At 34.6% G+C, this 15,896-nt stretch overlaps 2 protein-coding genes across 2 annotated transcripts; both read right to left on the bottom strand.

Annotated features, from left to right (window-relative positions):
* Positions 1-9: 9 nt before the first annotated feature.
* LOC122313775 (ethylene-responsive transcription factor LEP-like) lies at positions 10-1,508 on the bottom strand. The gene has a single exon (XM_043128997.1). It carries the CDS (start codon positions 1,216-1,218, stop codon positions 340-342), a length of 879 nt encoding a protein of 292 aa, XP_042984931.1. The 5' UTR covers positions 1,219-1,508; the 3' UTR covers positions 10-339.
* Positions 1,509-5,840: 4,332 nt separating this feature from the next.
* On the bottom strand, positions 5,841-6,401 carry LOC122312754 (secreted RxLR effector protein 161-like). The gene has a single exon (XM_043127413.1). It carries the CDS (start codon positions 6,399-6,401, stop codon positions 5,841-5,843), a length of 561 nt encoding a protein of 186 aa, XP_042983347.1.
* Positions 6,402-15,896: the final 9,495 nt, after the last annotated feature.

Genomic DNA, 15,896 nt, shown 5'->3' with positions numbered 1-15,896 from the left:
TCACAATCGTACACCGAAGGAGTTTCAACTTTGTCATTGACACCAGAGGGAGTAATATTTTGGTGGAAAGTGGGATGGTTGTGGGATGGTTGTTCTGGACTCTAGCAAAGATAATACAGGATTGCTTTACAGACTCTAGCAATCCAACCATTTCTCATCTATGGTCCAAAAAGGTTAAAATCTCGCATAAGTTTAACAAAAACAATACAATACACTATTCAACATTTGCCTATATTCGCCCCCCAAAAGAAAACAAACAACCAAACAAGGAAAACATACCTCAACGTTGAACCGACGGTTTGAAAAATCAGAATTTTGAGGACGAGGGGGTGGATTTATTTAATAGTGGTAGGGAGATGAAGAACCCAAACCAAATGCATCGCTACCCGAGTTTGGAGCCGGTGGCATCCTTCCAAATGGTGGGCTGTGTTGCATAAACTCATTGGAGTAAAAATCCATATACGGTCCACTAACAGCTGAGTCTAAACCGTTCTTCGTTTGTTCAATGAGCTGAAAACAGTTGGTGTCACTCCAAACTTCTTGACCCATAGTGGAGCCCATCACTCCAGCCCCATAACAAGTAGATGCATCAGGCGGCAAAGGTGGGAGCTCAGTAGCGTCATGGGACGAGCATGAGCTTGGGTGCGCGCGCACCTGCCCACCATCCGTAATAGCCGTAATGGGCTGGTAATTGGACCCAAAATCCGTAGTCCCTTGAGCCCAGTTGTCCCCAATAGAAAATGGACATGTAGTAGCATTTATGAAAGGGTCTTGACCGAAGAAGAGTTGGGTAGAGGGGTGAGTATTTGCATTATTTTGTTGTTGGTCGGGAGCGAAGAGGGTAGAGGTATCGTGCTGCGATGACTCATCGGGCGAGATAGTAGAGGTTACGGATGAACCGCTCGGCATGTCAGAGTATACGAAGTTGGTGCGGGCCTTGGAACCGCGCATGGAGCGAGCGGCACGGTCGTAGGCCAAGGCGGCCTCCTCGGCAGTGTTGAAGGTGCCAAGCCAATGCCTCTCTTTGGTGGAAGGGTCTCTTATCTCCGCTGCGTATCTGCCCCACGGCCTTCTTCTTACCCCGAGAAACCTCGCTTCTCCTTCTTGTTGCTGTTGCTGCTGGCTTTCTAGTAGTACTGGTTGTGGTTGTTGCTGTTGCTTCCTTCTTGACTTTGACGAGGAGGAGGAGGAGGAGGAGGAGGAGGGCGAGTTGTTCATGATGTCTGATTCTATGAATAAAAGATAAGCCTTAGATTTCAACTGGCTAGGCTAGCTGAAAGTGAAAGACAAATTAGCTTCAATAATGTTGTTTTCAGCGTCTGTGACTTGGACCTTAAAAATAACGAACAAAACACAAAGCGATTTTCTGCGGAGAGAGAGAGAGAGAGAGAGAGAGAGAGAGAGAGAGAGAGTCTTAAATTTCTCTTGTAGTTTGTTTATATAGATCACAAAGTGAAGTTTAAATAAGAAAGAATAATGATTGTAGGCCTTGTTTTCCGGCAGTTGCATGTAGGCTGGCTGTTTAAATAAAAACATTTTTGTGTCCATTTATTTATACCTGCCTTGCCCTTCGCAAGCTCTCAAGAGGCCATTCATGAAATCCCCTCCCCACATGGAACGATGATCATGAGTTTGATCAATCTCTCACGCGCAAGCTTGCCACTACGTACCCAATCATGTGATTGAGCCCACCACTCTATCATCCGTGGGTGTATGGTATCATTATCTCCTATATATTAGTTTTAACTTTTCTATGCCCCATGCATTAATCTTCCCTTCAATTTGTGAGTTTTTCCTTCAATTATTTGTAGAAGCTCTTAACATACAAGCATAGGGCAGATTTTCACCAAAGGATTACTGTTTTTGGAACCCTTCTCTAGAGTACCTTTTCCCAGCTGGGAAGAAACAAAATACTCCCCTTAATTAAATATAAATCAAGGGTGTTGAATATTTCCAGGAAGCGAAGGATAATCTTGACTAATAAGCAGGGGGCATGCCAAGCAATTTCATTGACAGTCATGAGATGACTCGCATGTTCTGCTCCACTTTTGATTGAATTCATGCAATTAAATAACTTAAATGATGAATTTAATTAATATGTGGCCCAAAGTTCTCACATTTGAATAGAAAAAGAATCGATCCCTTGAATCGGGTACCAATCATGGATTGTTCTAAATAATCAAATCATCATGACCAGTGCAGGCCCTTTGAACAACTTTTATCCATATTTCCAGAAAGGTTAGCAATATGCACCCACAAATTCAATTATCATCCATACCCTCCCTTGAGGGGAAGGGCTGTAATGGTAAATTTTCTTTTTCCAGATATCATCTTAAGAAAATGATTTATATAGTCTTAAGGTATGCGAGTATCTATCGTTTATTTCTTTTGAAAAAGTGGATAAGTTTAGAATCTCGTTCTTAATATATATCCTGCCTCTTTCATGCAGTACAAAGTATGCAAGATTGCACTTGTTTCATGTGTCCACATATAGCAGGAACATGATCACTTTCATTTTCTTTTTTCTCCACACGTTACATGTTTTCTCTTCTCACATGGTTCCATACCTACATCTCTTACTTTTGACCTAATCCTTTATTTAAAAAAAAAAAAAAACTTTATCTATCTGGTAGGATCGAAACTTTAGATTTCAATAACTAAATTGAGAGACCAAGTAAGTATATAAAAAACGAGTGCATAAAGGTCATGTTACCCTAATATTATACGAATTGCCTAAGCCATGTGCATCCAATTTGAGCCAAATACAATGATATGTTCCACCAACCCTTCTCACCTTTTCAATCCCATGCAAATGGCCTTTTCTCTTTTAACATTTAAGAGAGTTTGGACTGAGCATCCTCGGTTGCAACTTTATCATGAACAAGCAATATATATATATATATATATATATATATATATATATATATATATATATATTTATATATAGCTCCAAATAAGGGAGAAATTAAAGGCGTTTTGGGGTGCATGTGATAAGGACACAAAAGCATGCATGCTTTTTCGAAGAAAATATCACCAGAAAGACCTAGATGGATTTTAACGTACTCAAGCGGACCTTGACTCACAATGCATAGACCCCATGCATGCGCAGTTATAGTGTGTATATATATCTATATGACCTTTGATCAGTGGAAAAGAGTATTAACTATTATTTACTAAAAGAAATGGACAATCCTCCCGGTGAATGGTCGTTATTATTCTTCCTAGACGGTGAAATTATTATATATATATATATATATATTTAAGTTGCAATGACTTGACTTACACGTACTGGCGTCCCTATTGACCGGGTGAAAAGGTGTATTTGTAATAAACAACTTTAATATATAGTCATTTATCATCACATCAAAGGATGATTAATTAATGTATATAGTAACACCATCTCCGGGTAAACGGGAGGATTAAAAAAATACACCGATCTTAGAATCAGTGTGTACACTCAACAGCGCAATGGGTAGCGACTGAAATGATTTTTGATCGAATACCCCTCCTTAGTATTCCTAATTGTATCCTATATATAGATAGTGTGAAAGATCCACCTTGAACCTATTGTAGTTCTTATTTCAAATATTATATATATAATGCATGCTTGTTGAGAAAAAAAATTGACATATTAATGTTTAAAAAGATTATGAATAATATATACTTGATCTCTAAATCTAAATTCCCGTCTTAGCTAGCTAGCTTACCAAATTTCAAACTGTCCTTGATAACCCCCAACCAACTAAAGTTTGTAATTTTACTTTCACGATCCTTTCTACCACTTCCTTCTTTAGAAATACTCAAGCACTTCGACTCAAGTTTGTCTTGAGAGAGCGACACCAATTCCCCATCGGCAAGGACTCCCTAATTCGAAATATATATATATATATATATATATACACACACACTACGATAGCTTGAATTTTCAAGGTGTTTGCCAAGAGACTGGAATCTGACATAGTGGATAAGTTGTGAACTTTGGTCCCAGCGAGGTAGCTGAAGTCAAAAAAAGTATGCTACAAATTATTTAGGGGAGAAACATGAGAATTCTTTGAGGAGAACGGACAACAGGCCGGCAAGCAAGTTGATGCGAAAGTTGAAAGAGTATTGATACGTTATCCCCTTATCTACACTTCATAAATTTTTTACAATGCTACTAGTATAGATAAACAACCGATGAAATGGATCGATGCAGTGTAAATGATTTTTTTTTTCTTTTTTCAATTATTTTTTATACAATTTTAAATATTTTTAAAAATTAATAAAAATATCAATTCATCAATATTTATTTCCTTAATCATTAAGTAAAAAAAAAAAATCAATCAGTATTTTTATCAGTCAACTTTATTAGTTCAATTAATATTTTCCTTATATTTTATCAGTCACCAATTATTTGAGGATTGATACATTATCTCTGTATAATGGGACTATTTTTTGTATCTCTGCAAACATTTTATGCCAATTTCTGCAATATTGTCACTTGGTAATAAAGTTGATACAACAAGAAGAGAGAGAGAGAGAGAGAGAGAGAGAGAGAGAGAGAGAGAGAGAGAGAGAGTTGGGGAATAAAGACAAAAGTAACAAGTGTGAAAACTCAAACGGGGCATGCAAGTTGTCTCTGTAAATCCCAAAGATCCCCATTTTTCAAAGAGCGGATAAAGACAGAGATTAGGTGTATAGGGTATAGTGTCGAATGGAGAAAGGTCTACGGATCTTCTGTAAATCCCGTGAATATCCAATCCCAAAGACACAAAATAAGAGGAGAGATGCCCGAGAAAAGAAAGGTAAAGTCAAAGGAAATATCCCACGCGTGTCAGTGGAAAGCATGTAAAAGATTGTTATCAGCACCCAAATTCATATTGTTAAATATTTTAACATAAATATTAATAAATAGATTTTTAATTTTATATAATTTATAATAATAATTAGTAATAAATAAATACGTATTTTTCTCCATCAATTCGATAAAGAATTAGATTTGATTATGAGAGAAAGATCACTCTAACAAATTTATCTTACAAGTGTCTCACGATGGCAAAAGGTATTCTAATATTATAGGTGATAACCCTTTTATCTCTCAGTACTATTTATAGATTTATGACCATCAAGAAATCTAAGAGTTTGTATCTGACTATAATTAGAGATATAGAGTTTTAATCTTATCTCTTTGGATTTTTCTTATCCCGTTATCACTCATATTTTATCTGATAAATTTGAGCTATTTCAAATTCTATTAAGATGGGTGTGTGGGGCATAGAGTTTAAATAAAACTCTTATATTCTCTCACTTGGCCCATACGCCCATAAAATAATATTTTCCGTTCATGGGTTTATTACAGGAAATTAATCATACTGCGCAAATTCATTTTCTGAAACTTTCATAACTCAAAATACGTTACATGAGTTCTGTAATATTAATGTTAAATCAACTACTGATGCGAGTCATGGTAGCCCTTTGTTATATAATCAACAAATTCCCTTCCATGTACCACAACATCAACAACCAATTTTACATGATCTTTAATTGGGATAATTAAGGCTAATACCATAATGCCTTGGGTTCCAATTCATGTCTGTTGCAGACATTATCTTGTCATCATTCTTCCAAACCATTCAATGTACAAAGAAATGAAAAGACAAGAAAACAGAAACAAAACAACCATAATAGATATCATTAAGTGTCCAAAATAAAATAAAATATCTACGAGCTCAATAACATGTTTACATCATAAAACCCATTCTGTCAACATGCTCTTTAAATTGCTTCGCTACTAGACCCTTTGTTAATGGGTCTACTATCATAAGCGTAGTACTAATATGTTCTATGGACACTGTCTATTTCTATACTTTCTCATTGACACTTAGGTATTTGAGCTCTATGTGTTTAGCACCTTTAGAATATCTATCATTTTTGGAAAAAAATACTACAGAGGAATTATCATAATAAATTCTCAGAGGCCTTTCTATAGAGTCGACAACTCCAAGCTCTGAGATAAAGTTTATCAGCCATAAACCATGCACTGTGGCCTCAAAGCATCCCACAAACTCAGCCTCCATTATTGATGAAGCAGTGATAGTTTGCTTCATACTTTTCCATGAGATCGCTCCACTGGCAAGTAGGAAAACATATCCAGAAATAGATTTCCTACTATCAGAACAACCAACAAAATCAGAGTCTGAGTATCCAGTTACCTCTAAGTTGTCAGTTCTCCTAAAGGTAAGCTGGTAATCCTTAGTTCCTTGCAGATATCGCAATACCCTCTTTACTACTTTCCAATGAGACATCCCTGGGTTACTCTGGTAACGCCCAAGCATGCCATCTGCAAAACTAATGTCTGGCCTCGTGCAAATCTGTGCATATATCAAGCTCCCCACAACTGAAGCATAAGGGATTTTTGCCATCTCTTTAGCTCCCATTCAGTTTTAGGACATTGTGATAGGCTAAACTTATCACCTTTTGATATCGGAGTATCAAGTGATGAGCAACTTTTTATGCCAAATCTCTCAAGAACTCTTTCTATGTAACTTTTCTGAGATAATCCCAACAGTCCTTATTTTTTATCCCGGAGGATTTGAATTCCGATCACAAAGGAAGCCTCACCCATATCTTTCATTTCAAAATTCTTAGATAGAAAAACCTTGGTTTCATAAAATAAGCCAAGATTACTACTAGTCAACAAGATATCATCAACATACAGGATCAAAAATATAAATTTGCTCCCACTGACCTTTAGGTATATACATCGATCAACGATATTTTCTTTAAATCTAAAGGCAGTAATGGTATCATTGAACTTTAAGTACCATTGTCGGGAAGCTTGCTTAAACCCGTATATTGATTTCTTAAGCCTACATACTAGGTGATCTTTCCTCTTTTCTGAGTAGCCCTTTGGCTGCTCCATGTAGACCATTTCGTCCAAACTTTCATTTAGAAAAGCTGTTTTCACATCCATCTGGTGTAACTCTAAATCCAAATGAGTCACCAATGCCATAATGATTCTGAAGGAGTCATTTTTAGATACTGGAGAAAAGGTCTCTTTGTAATCAATGTCTTCTTTCTGGGTGAAACCCTTAGCAACAAGTCTAGCCTTATGTCGTTCGACATTGCCTTTAGAGTCGCGTTTGGTCTTAAAGACCCATTTACACCAGACTCTTTTATACCCTTTAGGTAACTTAACGAGATCTCAAACTTGATTTTGATCCATGGATTTCAACTCTTCTTTCATGACATCGATCCATTTACTAAAATCACATCTCTCTATAGCTTGTGAAAACGTTAGTGGATCTTCACTTGTCCCAATGTTAAATTCAGATTCTTGAAGATATACCATATAGTCTGCTGAAATAGCAGGTCTCCGATCTCTCTGAGATCTGTGTAACACTATCTATTCTGGTAACTTCGAACTTGGTTCATTAGTGATATTATCATTCTGAGATGGGTGGTCATTTTCTTGTTTCAATGTATCATTGTGATGATCAATTAGATGAACCATTATCTTTTCTGAGGATGTAGGTATAGGGACATCTACCAGTACTTCCTCAATGATCACATCTCTAAGTTCCATTTTTCCACTGATTTCGCCAAGTTCGATGAATTTGGTATTCCCTGTTTCCACTATTCTCAGACTGTGATGACAGTAAAACCTACACCCTTTGGATCTCTCTGGGTAGCCAATAAAGTACCCACTTACTGTTCTGTGATCCAATTTTTTTTCATGTGGGTTATAAAGTGTAACAGCCCGCTAGAAATTCAATTAAGGAATTTCTATTGACTTTAGGAACCTCGTGAAAACTCTGTAAGTTTACATGAATCGACTAATCGCATAAATTTTAGCCTGTCAACATAGTTAGTGTTATCACTCACTATGGTGCCAGAAATGCAATTTTAATTATTTGAGATAGTTAAAAGTGTCAGAATACATTATAGTCTACACCACTAGGCTTAATTGAATATTTAGAATTTTTCAGTACTAAGTTTATTACGTTTATTTTTGGAGTGAATAGTAACCTCGGTAAATGTACTGAGCGCAGTGTTTTCAAATTCATAGTGTGAAATGTCCAAATTAGGATAGCGATATTTTATTTGGACACTTGGCAAGATCTTAACCACACATAATGAATAGTATTAGATACTTGGCACAAAGAGAAACCATTAGATGGAATTGTGAAGGAAATCAAGGTGTGAGATCATGACACCTAAGCAAAATACACATTTGGAAAATATCTTAAGAATAGAGATTTAAAATACACATAGAAAGATTTTAGCCACCTTACTCTTCCAAGTCTACTCCACATTTGGAAAATATATTGAGCTGATTTTTATAGATATTATTGGATAGAATATTTTGAGATAATATTTTATAAATATTTTGGGTAGGAGAAAACCACACTCAACTCTTAACTCCAGCCTTATCATCTCCCTTATCTCTTCCATAAGCATCTCCAGCCATCACCCACGAACTTATCTTCATTTACACGTTTCTTTAAAAGAATATCAAACATTCTCTCTCGGACAGCTTTTAGGAGTTCTTTTGCATGCCCATTTCGAAGCTGTTGTAAGTGTTTTATCATAAAGTCTCCTTCATATAAGTTGTTCCTTTTTTAGTCTAGTTTACATGGATATCTTATTTTCCCCATTTGAAGATCATTTGGTCAGTCAAATATTGTGTAAACTATAGAAAGGTCATTCTGAGAGATAAACTGGAGAATATGTTATAGTTTGGAGTTTTTGACCAAGCTAATGGATAGATATTGGTCCGAAATTTTTATGGAGTATTGTTAACATGTATATATGACTATTGGTTGAGGATTTTTGCATGATTGAAGGTTTTGATGAAATATTTGCTTAGATTTAGAAACTTAGAAACTGGAAGAAGAAAAACAGTTTCTATTTTGAGAAAGTTTAACTCTTTGGTGGTCTAAACCTATTCTAATGACTTTGATAATTTTATTGGAGGATCCTAAGCATCTTATATACATGTTATATTATTATTTTGAAGATATTTGATGTTAGTTTCAAAGATATGAAATTTTATGTAAAGAGATATTCAGATAAGCCAAAGTGTGGATGTTCTTGGCTAAATTTATGTTTTGGTTAATTTTTAACCATGTGATCTTGAATTAGAAGCTTATATATGTTTTAGGACGTCTTTTTAAACCATGTGATGGTTTGGTTTGAAGATCACATATTTATAAGTCATAAATCAAAAGGTTGATCAAAACAAGTTGGAAACAAAAATCAATAGAAATAGCATATGAGAATTTCGGCCCTATGGATTTTTAATAGTTGTGATTAGTTTTAAATTTTTCTAAATTGATATTTGAGTTGAGGATAGACTTTTGGAGTTAGTATGCAAAATCCTTAAGTTATGGGTAAAACGGTCATTTTCCTACATATAGAAAGTAAAATGGAAATTTTACTCTTTAAGTTAGTATTTTTCCATATTTCAAATTATTAGTGATTTAGTACTAACTTTTAGAATCACTAATTACAGTTCCTCGTGATCGCGCTTGAGGTTTTATAAGAAACGCGGAGATCGATGTAAGTTAGCTTTTAACTTACTAGCAGTCTACTGTGTATGTGTGCTAAGTAAAAGAACTACAATGTATGTATGTATGTTATCATATGTGTCATGCCATGTCAAGTTATCATGTAATTGTCTATTATACAGAATTTATTCTGTCATCAATTTTTATCTGTTACATAATATATTCTGTTATATATTACTGTACATTACAAGTACGTCATGCTAAGTATGTCATCCATTACATGTAAGTCAAGTCATGTAATATTCACTGTTGCAAGTATGTTATGTCAAATATGTTGTCTATTATATGTTATGCCATGTTACGAAATGTTTCTATCTCAAGTTGGTCATGTATTCTAAGTTATGTTCAAGTCACGTTATGTTACGTCAGGACTTCAGTCCTTTCGTATTCCAGTCACATTTCATCTTGAGTACATTATGATGTGTAGAATACATGGGGCCACAACAACTGTGGAGTATGTATTTAACTACAATTGTGATACGTAAAATACATGGGGCTACAACAACTGTGGAGTATGTATTTTTCATGTTAAGTTAAGTTTGTATAGAATACATGGGGCCACAACAACTGTGGAGTATGTATTTTTAATGTTAAGTCAAGTTTGTGTAGAATACATGGGGCCACAACAACTGTGGAGTATGTATTTAACTACAATTGTGATGCGTAAAATACATGGGGCCACAACAATTGTGGAGTATGTATTTTTCATGTTAAGTCAAGTTTGTGTAGAATACATGGGACCACAACAACTGTGGAGTATGTATTTTTAATGTTAAGTCAAGTTTGTGTAGAATACATGGGGCCACAACAACTGTGGAGTATGTATTTACACGTAGAATACATGGGGCCACAACAACTGTGGAGTATGTATTTTTCATGTTAATTCAAGTTTCAAAGCAAGTTCATGCTAAGTCAAGTTTCAGATCAAGTTCATGTCAAGTCAAGTTCAGTTCATGTTTCAATTTAAGTTATGTCAATTATGCTATGTTGTACTCCAAGTTATGCTTTAATTACTTATGAATTTGATTATGCATTTATGCTTTTACTGTGATCCATGCATCATTAGCTTGTGTGGAAGTTTTTTTGTTAACTTACTGAGATTTGTAATCAAATCTCACTTTGGTAGTCCCAACTACCATTCCCCCCGAATGGTAGATCTTGTTACAGGACCTGAAGGAGAATCAGGAGTTGATCAACTAGACACAGTTGACTAAGTGACGGTGCGACATAAATGTTGATATAGTAATTAACGTAAATTACTACTTGTACGATTGAGTTGCATCTCTACTACTTTTTGGATCATAACCATTTTGGACTAGTGTTGTGATCTTAGTTGTTCAATGGATTTTTATGTATGAAGTATGTTTTAAGCATTTGGGATATTTTCAATTTGGTGCATAGTATTGCTAAAGAAAAAATTTATCCGCTGCGAATATTGCATATTGTTAGATGCATGTTAGGAATATTGCATCTTATATGTCATGAACGGGGGCAGGTAACCTTGTGTTGCATGTCTCGACGCTTCAAATGTCCGTCCGATCCCAAACGGAATTTGGGGGCGTCACAGGGTGGTATCAGAGCAATACGTCTCTGGGCAGTAAATCCACATGTCCTTAGGAAATGCACCAAACATTAAGCTTGAAATTTTAGTCGTCAGTAGGCTTGAATTTCTTAAGGTATGAAGGGTAGTATGTGGTTTTAATATATATACTCGTATGTTTCAAGAAGGGACACATGACTCGTGATAGAATATCTCGGAATCCTAAGGGGGATAATAATCAAGAGGATCAGAATTTCCCGATGGATGAAGGATTAGTTGAGGTAAACATAGTTAACGTTGATCTGATTGCAATTGATGGTAGTATTGCATTATTGTTATTTTGGAGTAGGTCAAGTCATTGGAGTTGGTAAATTGTACATTGTTTGATTCAAACGAGTCATTGTTTCTATTAATTGTGGTGCTTGAGAATTCAGTTTGGAAGTTAAATTGTTACCCTAGTGGTAAGAGTAACAATTTTCATTAGAAGTATTATTGTTCATACCAATGTAGATATAGAATACATTTTAGTAATATGAGAAAGGATATGTAGGATTGATGAATGGTATTCCACATATTTGGAGAATTGTTTTGATTCTAAAAATACGATAGAAATTGTGTTTGGAAGAGTAATTTGATTAGGAGAAGCTTTAGCCTTAGTAGGATTCATTTATGATAATAGTATTACCACGCCGCCAGTAAATGATTTCTGGCAAAGCACTATCTTTATGGATACATAGATCGATCTTCTTTTGAAGACTATTATATGGAGAGTAAAATATTGGTCTTGAGGATTTATGTGAACATTAGGAACAAATCATTTAAAGTTAGAATAATTGATAACTTATGATGGATAGAAGAGTTATGACAATCATAAGAGAGAAAGTTTCAAGTTTAAGTTATTAACTGGTCAGTTATCAAAGTACCACCTAGGAAGATGACTGATTGTTGCGATTATAAAGAAGTAAGTTAGTCCTAGACCAGTAGAACTCCTTGAGGTTTTTATTAACTTGAAGATTACTGAGAGTTTGGATATGCATGATTAAATGCATATTTATATGAGTCATTGGATCATGTCATATATATGAAAATCCCTGAAAGAAATAAAATGGAGTACATAAAACATATACCAGAAGATAAAAACACAAATATGAATATTTGTGAAGTATTATTTTATTATCATAAAGCAAAATTACAGAAATTTGAGGCTCTTTGCCTCAATCTTTAAACGTTCTTGCTCTTCAAAAATCTGCATGCCTCTCCTATCTAAAGGAGTAGCCACTCGAAAAGAAGAGTTAAGCAAAGATTTTAAATCTCTGTTCTCTCGCTTTACTGCTTCTATCTTCATGTTGGATTCCATAAGAAGCCTCTGAAGCAGAGAAATACTCTCGTGGAGTTTGTCAACCGCACCAGTCCTGGATTGCAGTCTCTGAGAATATGCGACAATGGCTGATGAGTATCGAGTACCGAGACTCACAAGCTCGTAGATAAGTTCATTTTCTGACTTATTAGTCAGATCATTATTTGATTGCATAATAGCACCTATGGAAGAAGCAGAAACAACTGGGAAACGAGGTGCAGAATACCTCATATTTTGGCAATGAGAAGATTGCTGAGCCATTGCAAAGTGAGTAAGCAGAAAGAGATTGCAGAGTAAGAATGCAGATTAATTTCAGAAAAGTGAAGAAGATGAGATGAGAAAGAAGATGAACTGAATAATTCTTTTATAGAGAAAATTATGACGAATCACCTCTCGTGAATCATTTCTCTACAAGAGACAAGAGCAATGTAGTATCATAGCTGCGGTGCCTGACAATTACAGAAGACAAAAGTAGTGTCGTAGCTATGCGGCGCCTGACAACTACAGAAGACCTATAAAAATCACGCGGATCAGAGTTGTCTGGTCTAAAACAGAGTGCCACCGATTTTGTTAAAAAGAGAGAAGTTAACGGTTTAATTTTGATAAATTCTTTACTAACTATGGTATTTACAAGAACATTTAAAGTATATCACCTATGCTTTTCTAAAGAAGAGTTTCGGAAGATTATTTACTTAAAGTTTTAGGTTTGGAGAGTATGTCGTTACAACTTGGCCAACCTTGTGCAAAGAAGTATAATCTAATTGTTGATTAAAGTAAGAGAGTTAAGGAATGACATAATCTCAAAGGCAAATATATACGGGATAGACAGTAGGTTGGTAAGCAACACCTCCTTATTAAATTTCTATTTATTATTTAATTCGATTTCGAGGACGAAATCTTTTTTTTAGGAGGGGAGATTGTAACAGCCCGCTAGAAATTTAATTAAGGAATTTCTATTGACTTTAGGAACCTCGTGAAAACTCTGTAAGTTTACACGAATCGACTAATCGCATAAATTTTAGCCTGTCAACATAGTTAGTGTTATCACTCACTATGGTGCCAGAAATGCAATTTTAATTATTTGAGATAGTTAAAAGTGTCAGAATACATTATAGTCTACACCACTAGGCTTAATTGAATATTTAGAATTTTTCAGTACTAAGTTTATTACGTTTATTTTTGGAGTGAATAGTAACCTCGGTAAATGTACTGAGCGCAGTGTTTTCAAATTCATAGTGTGAAATGTCCAAATTAGGATAGCGATATTTTATTTGGACACTTGGCAAGATCTTAACCACACATAATGAATAGTATTAGATACTTGGCACAAAGAGAAACCATTAGATGGAATTGTGAAGGAAATCAAGGTGTGAGATCATGACACCTAAGCAAAATACACATTTGGAAAATATCTTAAGAATAGAGATTTAAAATACACATAGAAAGATTTTAGCCACCTTACTCTTCCAAGTCTACTCCACATTTGGAAAATATATTGAGCTGATTTTTATAGATATTATTGGATAGAATATTTTGAGATAATATTTTATAGATATTTTGGGTAGGAGAAAACCACACTCAACTCTTAACTCCAGCCTTATCATCTCCCTTATCTCTTCCATAAGCATCTCCAGCCATCACCCACGAACTTATCTTCATTTACACGTTTCTTTAAAAGAATATCAAACATTCTCTCTCGGACAGCTTTTAGGAGTTCTTTTGCATGCCCATTTCGAAGCTGTTGTAAGTGTTTTATCATAAAGTCTCCTTCATATAAGTTGTTCCTTTTTTAGTCTAGTTTACATGGATATCTTATTTTCCCCATTTGAAGATCATTTGGTCAGTCAAATATTGTGTAAACTATAGAAAGGTCATTCTGGGAGATAAACTGGAGAATATGTTATAGTTTGGAGTTTTTGACCAAGCTAATGGATAGATATTGGTCCGAAATTTTTATGGAGTATTGTTAACATGTATATATGACTATTGGTTGAGGATTTTTGCATGATTGAAGGTTTTGATGAAATATTTGCTTAGATTTAGAAACTTAGAAACTGGAAGAAGAAAAACAGTTTCTATTTTGAGAAAGTTTAACTCTTTGGTGGTCTAAACCTATTCTAATGACTTTGATAATTTTATTGGAGGATCCTAAGCATCTTATATACATGTTATATTATTATTTTGAAGATATTTGATGTTAGTTTCAAAGATATGAAATTTTATGTAAAGAGATATTCAGATAAGCCAAAGTGTGGATGTTCTTGGCTAAATTTATGTTTTGGTTAATTTTTAACCATGTGATCTTGAATTAGAAGCTTATATATGTTTTAGGACGTCTTTTTAAACCATGTGATGGTTTGGTTTGAAGATCACATATTTATAAGTCATAAATCAAAAGGTTGATCAAAACAAGTTGGAAACAAAAATCAATAGAAATAGCATATGAGAATTTCGGCCCTATGGAATTTTAATAGTTGTGATTAGTTTTAAATTTTTCTAAATTGATATTTGAGTTGAGGATAGACTTTTGGAGTTAGTATGCAAAATCCTTAAGTTATGGGTAAAACGGTCATTTTCCTACATATAGAAAGTAAAATGGAAATTTTACTCTTTAAGTTAGTATTTTTCCATATTTCAAATTATTAGTGATTTAGTACTAACTTTTAGAATCACTAATTACAGTTCCTCGTGATCGCGCTTGAGGTTTTATAAGAAACGCGGAGATCGATGTAAGTTAGCTTTTAACTTACTAGCAGTCTACTGTGTATGTGTGCTAAGTAAAAGAACTACAATGTATGTATGTATGTTATCATATGTGTCATGCCATGTCAAGTTATCATGTAATTGTCTATTATACAGAATTTATTCTGTCATCAATTTTTATCTGTTACATAATATATTCTGTTATATATTACTGTACATTACAAGTACGTCATGCTAAGTATGTCATCCATTACATGTAAGTCAAGTCATGTAATATTCACTGTTGCAAGTATGTTATGTCAAATATGTTGTCTATTATATGTTATGCCATGTTACGAAATGTTTCTATCTCAAGTTGGTCATGTATTCTAAGTTATGTTCAAGTCACGTTATGTTACGTCAGGACTTCAGTCCTTTCGTATTCCAGTCACATTTCATCTTGAGTACATTATGATGTGTAGAATACATGGAGCCACAACAACTGTGGAGTATGTATTTAACTACAATTGTGATACGTAAAATACATGGGGCTACAACAACTGTGGAGTATGTATTTTTCATGTTAAGTTAAGTTTGTATAGAATACATGGGGCCACAACAACTGTGGAGTATGTATTTTTAATGTTAAGTCAAGTTTGTGTAGAATACATGGGGCCACAACAACTGTGGAGTATGTATTTAACTACAATTGTGATGCGTAAAATACATGGGGCCACAACAATTGTGGAGTATGTATTTTTCATGTTAA

The sequence above is a fragment of the Carya illinoinensis genome, chromosome 6 (genome assembly GCF_018687715.1).
Source record: "Carya illinoinensis cultivar Pawnee chromosome 6, C.illinoinensisPawnee_v1, whole genome shotgun sequence".
Classification (NCBI taxonomy): Eukaryota; Viridiplantae; Streptophyta; class Magnoliopsida; order Fagales; family Juglandaceae; genus Carya; species Carya illinoinensis.
Note: the sequence above shows the minus strand (reverse complement) of the source record. Positions and strands in the feature narration are given on the sequence as shown.

Excerpts from the sequence above, each read along its gene's own strand:
- LOC122312754 (XM_043127413.1), bottom strand. The coding sequence starts at position 6,401 with ATGGCAAAAATCCCTTATGCTTCAGTTGTGGGGAGCTTGATATATGCA.
- LOC122313775 (XM_043128997.1), bottom strand. The coding sequence starts at position 1,218 with ATGAACAACTCGCCCTCCTCCTCCTCCTCCTCCTCCTCCTCGTCAAAG.